At 45.1% G+C, this 12,500-nt stretch overlaps 3 protein-coding genes across 3 annotated transcripts in view; 2 read left to right on the forward strand and 1 right to left on the reverse strand.

Annotated features, from left to right (window-relative positions):
• LOC131728390 (carnitine O-acetyltransferase-like) overlaps window positions 1–1,483 on the reverse strand; it is a 16,514-nt gene extending 15,031 nt beyond the window's left edge. Inside the window, exon 1 of the mRNA XM_059019414.1 lies at window positions 1,335–1,483. The gene's annotated coding sequence lies outside the window, so the exon portion shown is untranslated. The remainder of the gene's footprint in view (window positions 1–1,334) is intronic.
• Window positions 1–2,807, forward strand: part of LOC131728391 (mitochondrial ribosome and complex I assembly factor AltMIEF1-like) — a 3,456-nt gene extending 649 nt beyond the window's left edge. The window contains exons 1-2 of the mRNA XM_059019416.1: window positions 1–91; window positions 2,171–2,807. The exon at window positions 1–91 is cut by the window's left edge and continues 649 nt beyond it. Of these exons, the coding sequence (XP_058875399.1) occupies window positions 2,187–2,399 (213 nt within the window). The 5' untranslated portion in view covers window positions 1–91; window positions 2,171–2,186 and the 3' untranslated portion in view covers window positions 2,400–2,807. The remainder of the gene's footprint in view (window positions 92–2,170) is intronic.
• A 42-nt stretch (window positions 2,808–2,849) lies between these two features.
• Window positions 2,850–10,349, forward strand: mief1 (mitochondrial elongation factor 1). The gene is made up of 5 exons (XM_059019415.1): window positions 2,850–2,988; window positions 3,639–3,793; window positions 4,920–5,100; window positions 6,154–6,392; window positions 7,304–10,349. Exons 2-5 carry the CDS (start codon window positions 3,647–3,649, stop codon window positions 8,108–8,110), a joined length of 1,374 nt encoding a protein of 457 aa, XP_058875398.1. The 5' UTR covers window positions 2,850–2,988; window positions 3,639–3,646; the 3' UTR covers window positions 8,111–10,349.
• Window positions 10,350–12,500: the final 2,151 nt, after the last annotated feature.

The following is a 12,500-nucleotide window of genomic DNA, read 5'->3' on the forward strand; positions in this document are numbered from 1 at the left end:
AATCAGATACTGTGACCCAGAGACAGGGTGGAAAAACACTTTGAATTTTTACAAGAATAAAAACGCGAAATTAAAACCCGGTTTTATCACAGTAAGTACTGATATCAAGGTAAACAAACACAGACACGCCGGGTGTTTCTTTGTAATGGTAACTGTGGATTTTGCTGATAAAAAAAACGGAAAGGTCATAAGAGATTTCTTTATGAATGAAGTGTAGAATTATATATATATGTATTTATATTTAGTATATAACATATATAACCCAACTGTCTGTTGTATTAATGAATCGTTAACTGAAAAAGAATGTTGTGTTTGATTTGAATTTTACGTTCGGTCGCGTCGGTTGAAATATATATTTTTTAAAATTTAATTTAATTTTAACCGACTCATTTGTTTGTGAAATTTGACTCCTGTGATATTTTTACTGTTGCTAAAGCCATATGCAAAATATCAATCGTCGTTTTGAAATTCAATTTTAAAAAAAAGACGACTTTTTTTTTTTTTTTTTTATCAAACTGAAAAGCCTAGCGAGACTTTTTCAAATGTTTCCTCAAATGTTTTAACATGTAATATACCCTACACTTTGAAATAAGCTTCAAAACGTGTATATAATTTCAATAATATTATTAATAAGAATAATACAACGGGAGACTAACTAATTTGTGTTTATTTATTATTAATTTTTTATTTTTTTTTAAATGGCCACGCGCATGGTAACGTAACGCTACTAGGCCGCTGAAAAAAACAGCGAGCGACTTCGTTAAAATATAATTTAAATTAAGTCTTAAATTGACTAGTTTTACCTCAGAATGTGCTCCGAATTGTTTTGTCAAAATTAAGTGAGCCTTAACAGCGTTTTAAAATGTCACTCAGTAAAGTATTGATAATTATTTATATAGACCCGTCGAGTGATGTTGTTTATATATGTTTATATATATAATTTAATACATTTCTTCATGACAATGTATTTAAATCAAATGTTTATTTTATATATCCTATTTTCTGTAGCATTTCTATCACAGTAGTCGCCCGAGTCTTTTGCTGTGTTAGTCATAATAAACTTTGTTGTTTTAAACTAGTTATATAATTTAATTCTAATCGGTGACGCACAATCATTATACTTTTTTTTTAATAGAAGTAATCTTAAATAACAATACTCCTGTTTTGACTGGTTTTTGTTTTGTTTCCTTGTAAAAACCCAGCTGTTTTAAAAAAAAAAAAAAAAAAAAAAAATCTTAATGTGAAGCATTTTTGAAACTGTTAAAAATGCTCTTCGATGTAAACTGTAGATAAATACTTCAAAACATCCCTGTTCACTTCTGATAGTCTCTCACCTCTCCCCCTGTCTCTTCTCCCCTCTCTCTCTCCTCCCTTTCTCTCTCTCTTCCCCCTTCCTTTCATTGCCACTCTTTCCTCTCTCTCCCCCTGCCTCCTCTGTTTTTCTCTCTCCTCTCTCTCTCTCTGATGTGGATCTGAGCTCAGTTTCATCTCATAGCAGGTTTATTTCCTCTCAGATGGGTGGCTGATGTCTTTCCCGCCTCCCTGCCTCCTCTCTCTCTCTCTCTCTCTCTCTCCCTCCTTCTCTCTCTCTCTCTGCCTTCTCTCTCTCTCCCTCTCTCTCTCCCTCTCTCTCTCTCCTTCTCTGTCTCTCTCTGCCTTCTCTCTCTCTCCCTCTCTCTCTCCCTCTCTCTCTCTCCTTCTCTGTCTCTCTCTGCCTTCTCTGTCTCTCCCTCTCTCTCTCCCTGCCTCTTCTCTCTCCCCTCTGTCTCCTCTCTCTCTCTACCCTCCTCTCTCTCCCCCTGTCTCCCTCTCTCTCCCCTCTGTCTCTCTGCCTTCTCTCTCCTTTGTCTCTCTCCTCTGTCTCTCGCTCTCTCCTCTGTCGCTCTCTTTCTCTCCTCTGTCTCTCTCTCTCCCTGCCTCCTCTCTCCCCTCTGTCTCTCTCTCTCCCCTCTGTCTCCCTCTCTCTCCTCTCTCTCCTCTGTCTCCTCTCTCTCTCTACCCTCCTCTCTCCCCTCTGTCTCTCTGCCTTCTCTCTCCTTTGTCTCTCTCCTCTCTCCTCTGTCTCCCTCTCTCTCCTCTCTCTCTCCTCTCGCTCCCCCTCTCCCTGCCTCCTCTCTCTCTTCTCTCATGTGTATCTGACCTCTCTCTCTCTCTCTTATTCTCTTCACAGTTGTCTCTCCTCTCCGATGGGCGGCTGGTCTCGCTCAGCAGTGCTGCAGCTCTATAGAGCCCTGCTCAGAGCGGGGCGCCCCCTACAGCACACCGACCGCGACTACTACCGCGCGGCGCTGAGCCGGGAGTTCCGCCGTTGCCAGGGGCTGCGGGAGGAGGGGGCGAGGGAGCTCGCGCTGAAGAGGGGGCTCTTCTTCCTGCACAGCGGCCTGGGCGGGCTGGTCTAGAGTCAGGAACCATAGAACGGTTCTAGAACCCCAAGCAAGGATCTTTCTTGTGGAAATACAGGTCGGGGAATGTTCTGGAGGAAAACTGTTCAAGAAATTTTAGAAGAATCGAGAACCTTTGCACAGAGGAGGCGATAAGCTGATCTAGAACTGTACTGTAGAACTCTAGAAGCAAACACAGCTGAAGCATAATGACTGAGATGTATTTTCTTTTTAATAAATAGCGGAAAACAAACGCATAGCAAATCTAGACACACACACTGAGAAACGTTCTGGAACTGTGAACTGACCTAGAACGCTTCTAGAGCTACCAGATTAATCTAGAACTCCTCAATGAAGCAGATCTTCTCGGAACGCTGCAGAATGCTCCAGTGAAGACTTTTTTTAAAATCGCCGTTGAGGTCGAATCTAGATCTGCTCTAGAAGACCGGAATCTTCTTGAAATACAGAAAACATTAAAGTCGCCGTGACATGAGGGATAAACGGACGGGGACGTTCTCGCAGAAACTTCACGGAAGCTGAACCCCAGGTTCGAGTTGGGAGGAGGAGGCGATAGGATTTGGAAGATAGACGGAACACAGACTCGCGGGTAAGGGCGGAGACTAGGATTCCTGGAGATCTTATTTCCCATCCCTGATCCCTCTGTCTAAATATCCCACAGTTCCCAGCAATATCCTGTAGCTCTCTTCACTATAAAATCAGCTACAAACCTCCTTCAACCAAAGTCTATCTACAGGGCTGGGAATCAGACTCCCGCTGCACAGCAGTGTGATCCAGTCCTGGTTTCACTAAGAGTTTAATAATAAGACACACCTGAGCTTGTTAGCTAGACACACTGGGGGCTGATCAAGCTGGTAGCAGTAAAACCTGGACTGGATCACACTGCTGTGCAGCGGGAGTCTGATTCCCAGTCCTGTAGATAGACTTTGGTTGAAGGAGGTTTGTAGCTGATTTTATAGTGAATAGAGCTACAGGATATTGCTGGGAACTGTGGGATATTTAGACAGAGAGATCAGGGCTGGGAATCAGACTCCTATCGCACAGCAGTGTGATCCAGTCCAGGTTTTACTGCTACCAGCTTGATCAGCCCCCAGTGTGTCTAGCTAACAAGCTCAGGTGTGTCTGATTATTAAACTCCTAGTGAAACCAGGACTGGATCACACTGCTGTGCAGCGGGAGTCCGATTCCCCTCGCTGTGTTTGTAATGTGTGTGATACGAGACTCTCTTCTGTTTTTCAGGTGTTGCGATGTCGGGGGTCAAGAGGGACCCCAAAGGGAGGAAGGAGGATAACGGGGTGGGGAGCGCCATCGATTTCGTCCTCTCCAACGCCAAGCTGGTGCTGGGGGTCGGGGGGGCGGCGATGCTGGGCATCGCCACGCTGGCAGTGAAGCGGGTGAGTGAGAGACGAGAACCAGTTCAAATCCATTGAGTTAAAATGCATTGTCGGATTCCTAATCCATTGTAGTTGCAATGCATTGTGGGATCGCTTATCTATTGCAGTTGCAGTGCATCGTGGGATTCCTAATCAATTACAGTTGCAGTGCATCGTGGGATTCCTAATCAATTGCAGTTGCAGTGCATCGTGGGATTCCTAATCAATTACAGTTGCAATGTATTTGGAAGAAACAGTAAAACATGTTGATGTGGATAGCTGTTTATACTGCGTGTGTGTCTCAGTGTGTGTGTGTGTGTCTCAGTGTGTGTGTGTGTGTCTCAGTGTGTGTCTGTGTCTCTCAGTGTGTGTGTCTCAGTGTGTGTCTGTGTCTCAGTGTGTGTCTGTGTGTCTCAGTGTGTGTCTGTGTGTCTCAGTGTGTGTCTGTGTCTCAGTGTGTGTCTGTGTGTCTCTCAGTGTGTGTGTCTCAGTGTGTGTGTGTGTGTCTCTCAGTGTGTGTGTCTCTCAGTGTGTGTGTGTGTCTCTCAGTGTGTGTCTCAGTGTGTGTGTCTCTCAGTGTGTGTGTCTCTCAGTGTGTGTGTGTGTGTCTCAGTGTGTGTGTGTGTCTCAGTGTGTGTGTCTGTGTGTCTCTCAGTGTGTGTGTCTCAGTGTGTGTGTGTGTCTCTCAGTGTGTGTGTCTCAGTGTGTGTGTGTGTGTCTCAGTGTGTGTGTGTCTCAGTGTGTGTGTGTCTCAGTGTGTGTGTGTGTGTCTCAGTGTGTGTGTCTCTCAGTGTGTGTGTGTGTCTCTCAGTGTGTGTGTGTGTGTGTGTGTGTGTGTCTCAGTGTGTGTGTGTGTGTCTCTGTGTGTGTGTGTGTGTGTGTGTGTCTCTGTGTGTGTGTGTGTGTGTGTCTCTGTGTGTGTGTGTGTGTGTGTGTGTTTGTAGCAGTGAATATTATTGCTGGTTATTTAGAATATTATATTTCTAATTGACCCCCAGTTCTGCCCCTGCACAGTGAAACAAAAATCATTCAAATAAATAAATGAAATTTCTGCTGTGTTTTCTGTCCTCTGCTGTTTCCTGTGTCTGTGCTGAAGCCCAGCCGGCTGCAGCCTGACTCGGATTTCATTTTCTCGTTTCTGTTCCAGATGTACGACCGAGCGGTCAGCGCCCCTGCCAGCCCCGCCAAGATGGGCCAATCGGGGAAGAGGAGCTGGGAGGAGCCGAGCTGGCTGGGGTCGTCGCCGCGGTTACTGAACAGCGACATGAAAACCAACCTCAGCCGGTCTCTGCAGACTCTGCCCACCGGCAACTCTGCGTCCGGAGTCTGTGAGTCTGCGTGTGTGCGTGTCTGTGTGTGAGAGTCTCTCTGCGTGCTTGTGTGTATCTGAGTCTCTGTGTCTTTGTGTGTGTGTCTAAGTGAGAGTCTGTGTGTGGTGAGTGTGTCTGTCTGTCTGAGTTTGTGAGTGTGTGTGTGTGTGTGTGTGTGTGTGTGTGTGTGTCTCTCTCTCTCTCTCTCTCTCTCTCTGTGTCTCTTTCTGTGTGTCTCTCTCTCTGTCTGTCTCGCTGTATGTGTCTCTCTCTCTCTCTGTGTCTGTGTGTGTGTCTCTCTGTGTGTTAATCTCTCCTCTCCTCCCAGGCTCTGTGTGAGTGTCTCTCTCTCTCTCTCTCTCTCTCTCTCTCTCTCTCTGTATTAATGTCTCTCCTCCCAGACTCTGTGGGAGCGGGGCCTCTCTCTGTGGGGGCGGAGCCTCTGTCTCTGTATTAATGTCTCTCCTCCCAGGCTCAGTGGGGGCGGAGCCTCTCTCTCTGTATTAATATCTCTCCTCCCAGGCTCTGTGGGGGCGTGGTCTCTCTGTAGGGGCGGATCCTCTCTCTAATGTCTCTCCTCCCAGGCTCTGTGGGGGCGTGGTCTCTCTCTGTGTATTAATGTCTCTCCTCCCAGGCTCTGTGGGGGAGTGGTCTCTCTCTGTGTATTAATGTCTCTCCTCCCATGTTCTGGGGGCGTGGTCTCTCTCTGTAGGGACGGAGCCTCTCTCTGTGTATTAATATCTCTCCTCCCAGGCTCTGTAGGGGCGGATCCTCTCTCTCTGTGTATTAATATCTCTCCTCCCAGGCTCTGTAGGGGCGGAGCCTCTCTCTCTGTATTAATATCTCTCCTCTCCTCCCAGGCTCTGTGGGGGCGGGGCCTCTCTCTCTGTGTATTAATATCTCTCCTCCCAGGCTCTGTGGGGGCGGAGCCTCTCTCTCTGTGTATTAATATCTCTCCTCCCAGGCTCTGTGGGGGCGGAGCCTCTCTCTCTGTGTGTTAATATCTCTCCTCCCAGGCTCTGTAGGGGCGGAGCCTCTCTCTGTGTATTAATATCTCTCCTCTCCTCCCAGGCTCTGTGGGGGCGGGGCCTCTCTCTCTGGGGGCGGGGTCCCGGCAGCGCGCGTCTCTCGGTGAGAAGCTGCGCTGCTTCTACGAGACTCGGGTTCGGATCCCCTTGGAGGAGCAGAGCGGGGCACGCAGGGCTGTGCTGCAGATCTGCTCCCAGCTGCTCTCCTCTCTGCGGGACAGGCTGCCAGACGCTCCCCTGAGAGACCCCTACCCCAGCGGCAGCCTCTATGACGACCTGCAGGTGAGTGGGGGGACCCCAAATTCATTCCATGAATTCATCATCATCATCATTTAAGATGCCTTTAGCCAAGGCAAGTTACAGGGCAGCGCAGACAGGGTTACAATGCAAGCTTCATTATAGTTAAAGAACTACAGCTCCCAGCATCCCTCACCACCGCCGCAGGTGAAGAGGCATGCTGGGAGCTGTAGTCCTGTAGTCAGGGCTGCACCAATAGACTGTGCAACAAGAGCACAGCTCATCGCAGTGAGAGAACTACATATCCCAGCATCCCTCACCACCGCCGCAGGTGAAGAGGCATGCTGGGAGCTGTAGTCCCATAAGGTTACAATGCAAGATTCATATTGAAACACAGTGCGGTTTACAGCGAGTGCAAACCATAACACTGCTAGAATACAAGATGGAGGAGGAGGAGGCAGGACCGCAGTGAGTTCTCTCTACAAGGAAGTAAATAGTAATTGCGCAAGGATAGTGAATCAGTCTTGTTTTCATCCTTGAGCTTGTTAGCTAGACACAAGGGGGGCTAATCAAGCTGGTAGCAGTAAAACCAGGACTGGATCATACTGCTGTGCGATAGGAGTCTGATTCCCAGCCCTGTAGATAGACTTTGGTTGAAGGAGGTTTGTAGCTGATTTTATAGTGAAGAGAGCTACAGGATATTGCTGGGAACTGTGGGATATTTAGACAGAGAGATCAGGGAGGGGAATCAGACTCCTATCGCACAGTAGCGTGATCCAGTCCAGATTTTACTGCTACCAGCTTGATCAGCCCCCAGTGTGTCTAGCTAACAAGCTCAGGTGTGTCTGATTATTAAACTCCTAGTGAAACCAGGACTGGATCACACTGCTGTGCAGCGGGACTCTGATTCCCAGCCCTGTTTCTAAAATCCCACAACCCCCCTCTCTCTCTGTCAGGTGGTGACGGCAGATCACGCCCAGCTGATGGTCCCCCTGGTCCTGGAAAAAAACCTGTGGTCTCCCGTCCCCGGGGAAGAAACCATCATGAACGTCCCGGGATTCTGGCTCATCCGTCGGGAAAACCAGGAATACTACCCGCGGGGGACCAGCTACTGGGACCGCTGCGTAGTGGGAGGCTACCTCTCCCCGAAATCCGTCCTGGAATCCTTCGAGAGGGTCGTGCGCGACTCGATAAACTGGCCGGCCGTGGGCGCCGCGCTGGACTGTCGCGTCCGGCCGGTCGTTCCCTCGGAGACGATCGCTCTGGAGGTCCAGTACGAGACCGACCGCCGGCTCTTCCTGGAGTTCCTGCCGCTGGTCGTCTTCGAAGACCGCGTGCTGATCGCCAAGCCTCACCGTCTGGCCGAGTTCGCCAACGTGTGGCGGCAAAGCTTCCGGGAGGCCCACACCTCCAGGCTCCAGCGGGCGGACCGGGGCGATGGCGGCTGCCGCTGCCTCTGTCTCAAGCTGCTGAAGGGCGTCTGCAAGGTCAACCCGGCCCTGGGGAAGCTGGACTCCGGGCAGCTGACCGCCGCCGTGCTGGCGGTCAGTACTCGGAAGAGAGACTGGTCGCCCGACGATTTGGCCGAGCGTTTCCTGCTGCTGATCCGGGAGCTGGTGGGGTGGCTGGAGGAGGGGTGCCTCCCTTGCCCTCTGGACCCCAAAGTCAACCTCTTCTCCGAGCTCACCCCCCAGGAGATCGACGAACTGGGGTACACCCTCTACTGCGCGCTGTCGGAGCCGGAGAGCCTGCTGAGGACTTGAGATTATTGTAGTGCTGCCATTGCACCCCCTCAGTGTAATACAGAGCCATTGCAGAGCCGCTGTCTGTCTGTCTGCCATTGAAGATCATTGAGGGTATAGTTAGCACACTGTGGTCCCATTCTACCAGCCTCACCCCATTGTAGCTGCCCTATACTTGTGCTACCATTGCCCCTCAGTGTAATACAGAGCCATTGCAGCGCCGCTGTCTGTCTGTCTGCCATTGAAGATCATTGAGGGTATAGTTAGCACACTGTGGTCCCATTCTACCAGCCTCACCCCATTGTAGCTGCCCTATACTTGTGCTACCATCGCCCCTCAGTGTAATACAGAGCCATTGCAGTGCCGCTGTCTGTCTGTCTGCCATTGAAGATCATTGAGGGTATAGTTAGCACACTGTGGTCCCGTTCTACCAGCCTCACCCCATTGTAGCTGCCCTATACTTGTGCTACCATTGCCCCCTCAGTGTAATACAGAGCCATTGCAGTGCCGCTGTCTGTCTGTCTGCCATTGAAGATCATTGAGGGTATAGTTAGCACACTGTGGTCCCATTCTACCAGCCTCACCCCATTGCAGCTGCCCTAAAAGTGGTTGAAAATACAGTATAGGGCAGCTACAATGGGGTGAGGCTGGTAGAACACAATAGAGGGATGATATTTTGACAGTGGGATCTCAGTGGAGATGAGCTAGCCAAACACACTGCTGGTAATACATTGCAGTCCAGCACAGGAGACAGACAGACAGATATTAGGACCCTTGTATGTGCCTCTCTGCTCAGTCCCCCTCCGCTGGGCCATGAGCTGGTGATGCTGGGGTCTGCTAGCTGGGATTTTGGGGGGTGTTTGAAACAGGAGGCTGTGTGGTCCAGTGGTTAAAGAAAAGGGCTTGTAACCAGGAGGTCCCGGGTTCAAATCCCACCTCAGCCACTGACTCATTGTGTGACCCTGAGCAAGTCACTTAACCTCCTTGTGCTCCGTCTTTCGGGTGAGACGTAGTTGTAAGTGACTCTGCAGCTGATGCATAGTTCACACACCCTAGTCTCTGTAAGTAGCCTTGGATAAAGACGTCTGATAAATAAACTAATAATATAATAATACTCAAGGGCAGTTCGAACGAGGAATGGAGAAATGGGGAGAGGATTGTGAGAATGGGTTTTTTGGTGAGAAGATTGTTATAAGATATATACATATATATATGTGTGTGTATGTATATGGGGGGTGGGTAGGGGGGTAATCTGCACAGGCAAATTTCAGCATTGCAGGAGCCAATCAAATCGTGTTTGTTCGAAGTATGTGTTTTTAAAGGAGGTCTAACTACAGTGTATAAAAAATAAAGCTGTTTTTTTTCACACACACACACACACACACACACACATATATTACTCTGAAGCCATTCATAAATATTAGCCAGCCTTTTTATTGTGCTGTAAGCAAAATAGGTTTTATGGATGTGATTCACCAACATATTTTGGTCTCCAATATTTATGGCTTCACAGTATATTATATAATATAGTATTTGTATGTGTTTATTTTTATTAAAAATAAATTAGTCGCATTTGGTATAGAATGAAACCTTGATAAGTATTATTTTGTTTGTTTTGATGTCTCTCGGAGCCTTTTTTTTTGAAACGCCAGCTTCAGTGTTCCCTGACCCCAGACTGTGATCACGTGACTTTGTTTTGGTCTCATCTTTTTTTAAAAATCTTCCCCCTCCCCTCCCTTGATTCTATTTAAATGCTGTTTAGCTTCAGTCAGTCTGAGCGATTCTAGTTTCCTCTGATTTTGAGTTTTGATTCGATTTATAACCTGCTTTGCCTGCCTTTGAGTTTGCATTGAATCCCTGACTGTCTTCCCCCTTTCTATTGAGGTCATGTGATGACAGCTCAGCCGGCCCCGCCCACTCTCTCTCTCATTGGCTATCAGTGCAGAGCAGGCGTGGCCAGCTGCAGAGGCGGTCTCTTTAAAAGAAACGCGCTCTCAACGCAGTTCAAAAAGCCACCAGGATTGGTGCTAAAGTGGTTGAAAAATTATCAATAATGGGATTATGATGTCATTTCCTTTTTTTGTCTTTCAAACCAACTGCAATGCTGTACTAATTTTAATTAAGAACAACAAAAAAAACGAGCTGGGTAAAAAATTATGCTGTAAAAATACTCTGGCCGATTCTGAATGCTGTAAGATTTGCTACAGCTGTTTATAACATTGAGGTTATAATCAATAAACGTTTGCCCTATACTAACAGATACGATGGCCTTACTGTGTTTTATATTCCACCCCCATATCAAGAAATGTGTTTTATTTTTATGTAAACGTTCAATGAAAAACACGTTTGTGTCCAAAATCTGCTTTTTTTTCAGGCTAAAATTCACAAAAGGAATCAAAACAGCCTTCTCGATTTTGTGTGCAATGCCACCTGCGTCCAGCAGGTGGTGCCTCGCCTGCATCAGAAGGTAAGATCATTAGTATTATTATTATTTTACATTGGTGTTACTGTAGTAGGTACGTTTTAAACGCTTGGGTTCTATTGCGACCGTCGTCTTAAGTGTAGTTTCCTCACATATCGCCCCTGCGTGACGTTGCAAAGGCTGTAAAGTTAATGCTGACCAGCAAGAACTACAAACATGGATCCCAAACGCGAGGGTTTCTATCGGTGTCGCCATCTTGATTGTAGTTTTTCCCTTTAAATACCGCATGATTAGGGGCCCGTTCGTAACTTCGCTCTGTGGTGTCGTTTCAAAACTAAAGAGGAGATGAGCTTCAGAGCTGGTTTCTCAAGAGTTCACCTTCAAAACAGCTGAGCTAAATCAAACCGAGGAGCAGAAGTTGTAATTTGAGTAGTATTAGACTTAAACTCGTGTGTGTGTGTGTGTGTGTGTGTGTGTATAGAGAGAGAGAGATAGATATATAGAGAGAGATAGACAGATATATATAGTTATAGATAAATAGAGATATATAGATATAGATATAGATAGATAGTTATAGATAGATAGAACTGCAAATCTAGCAGCACAGTATGTGTCTGCCTGCCACAACCTGAGGGACAGTGTGTGACACCCTGCATACATGACCAGGGGTTACTGTTGATGAGGAGGGAGGGAGGGAGGGAGTTATATCGTTCAAAGGGAAGGGAACAATGGTTTTTTGTGTTTGTTATGTTCTGTAATTGTATTTCCGTTTTATTATTTCTGTTTTGTATTATAAAAGCTTTGGCAATACCTGAGCGCTCTCGTCATGCCAATAAAGCATTTTTGAATTTGAATTTTGAATTTGAATTTGATAGAGAGAGATAGATATATATAGTTATAGAGATAGATATATAGATAGATAGAGAGATAGACAGATATATATAGTTATAGATAGATAGATATATATAGATAGAGAGATAGACAGATAGATATATATAGTTATAGATAGAGATAGAGATATATAGATAGATAGATAGAGAGATAGACAGATATATATAGTTATAGATAGAGATATAGATATATATATATAGATAGATATATAGACATAGCTATAGATAGATAGATAGATAGATAGAGATAGATATATATAGATAGACAGATAGATATATATAGTTAGAGATAGAGATATATATAGTTATAGATAAATAGAGATATATATAGATAGATAGAGATAGACAGATATATATAGTTATAGATATAGATATAGATAGATATAGATATATATATATAGATAGATATATAGACATAGCTATAGATAGATAGATAGATAGATAGAGATAGATATATAGAGAGAGAGAGATAGATATATATAGTTATAGATAAATAGAGATATATAGATAGAGAGATAGACAGATAGATATAGTTATAGATAGATAGATATATATAGATAGAGAGATAGACAGATAGATATATATAGTTATAGATATAGATATAGATAGATATAGATATATATATATAGATAGATATATAGACATAGCTATAGATAGATAGAGATAGATATATAGAGAGAGAGAGATAGATATATATAGTTATAGATAAATAGAGATATATAGATAGAGAGATAGACAGATATATATAGTTATAGATAGAGATAGATATATAGATAGATAGATAGAGAGATAGACAGATATATATAGTTATAGATAGATAGATATATATAGATAGAGAGATAGACAGATAGATATATATAGTTATAGATAGAGATATAGATAGATATAGATATATATATATAGATAGATATATAGACATAGCTATAGATAGATAGATAGATAGATAGAGATAGATATATAGAGAGAGAGAGATAGATATATATAGTTATAGATAAATAGAGATATATAGATAGAGAGATAGACAGATATATATAGTTATAGATAGATAGATATATATAGATAGAGAGATAGACAGATAGATATATATAGTTATAGATAG

Source organism: Acipenser ruthenus, unplaced genomic scaffold (assembly GCF_902713425.1).
Source record: "Acipenser ruthenus unplaced genomic scaffold, fAciRut3.2 maternal haplotype, whole genome shotgun sequence".
Classification (NCBI taxonomy): Eukaryota; Metazoa; Chordata; class Actinopteri; order Acipenseriformes; family Acipenseridae; genus Acipenser; species Acipenser ruthenus.

Excerpts from the sequence above, each read along its gene's own strand:
- mief1 (XM_059019415.1), top strand. The coding sequence starts at position 3,647 with ATGTCGGGGGTCAAGAGGGACCCCAAAGGGAGGAAGGAGGATAACGGG. Across the intron at positions 3,794-4,919 it reads CCACGCTGGCAGTGAAGCGG|ATGTACGACCGAGCGGTCAG; the intron begins GTGAGTGAGAGA and ends TTTCTGTTCCAG. Across the intron at positions 6,393-7,303 it reads GCCTCTATGACGACCTGCAG|GTGGTGACGGCAGATCACGC; the intron begins GTGAGTGGGGGG and ends TCTCTCTGTCAG.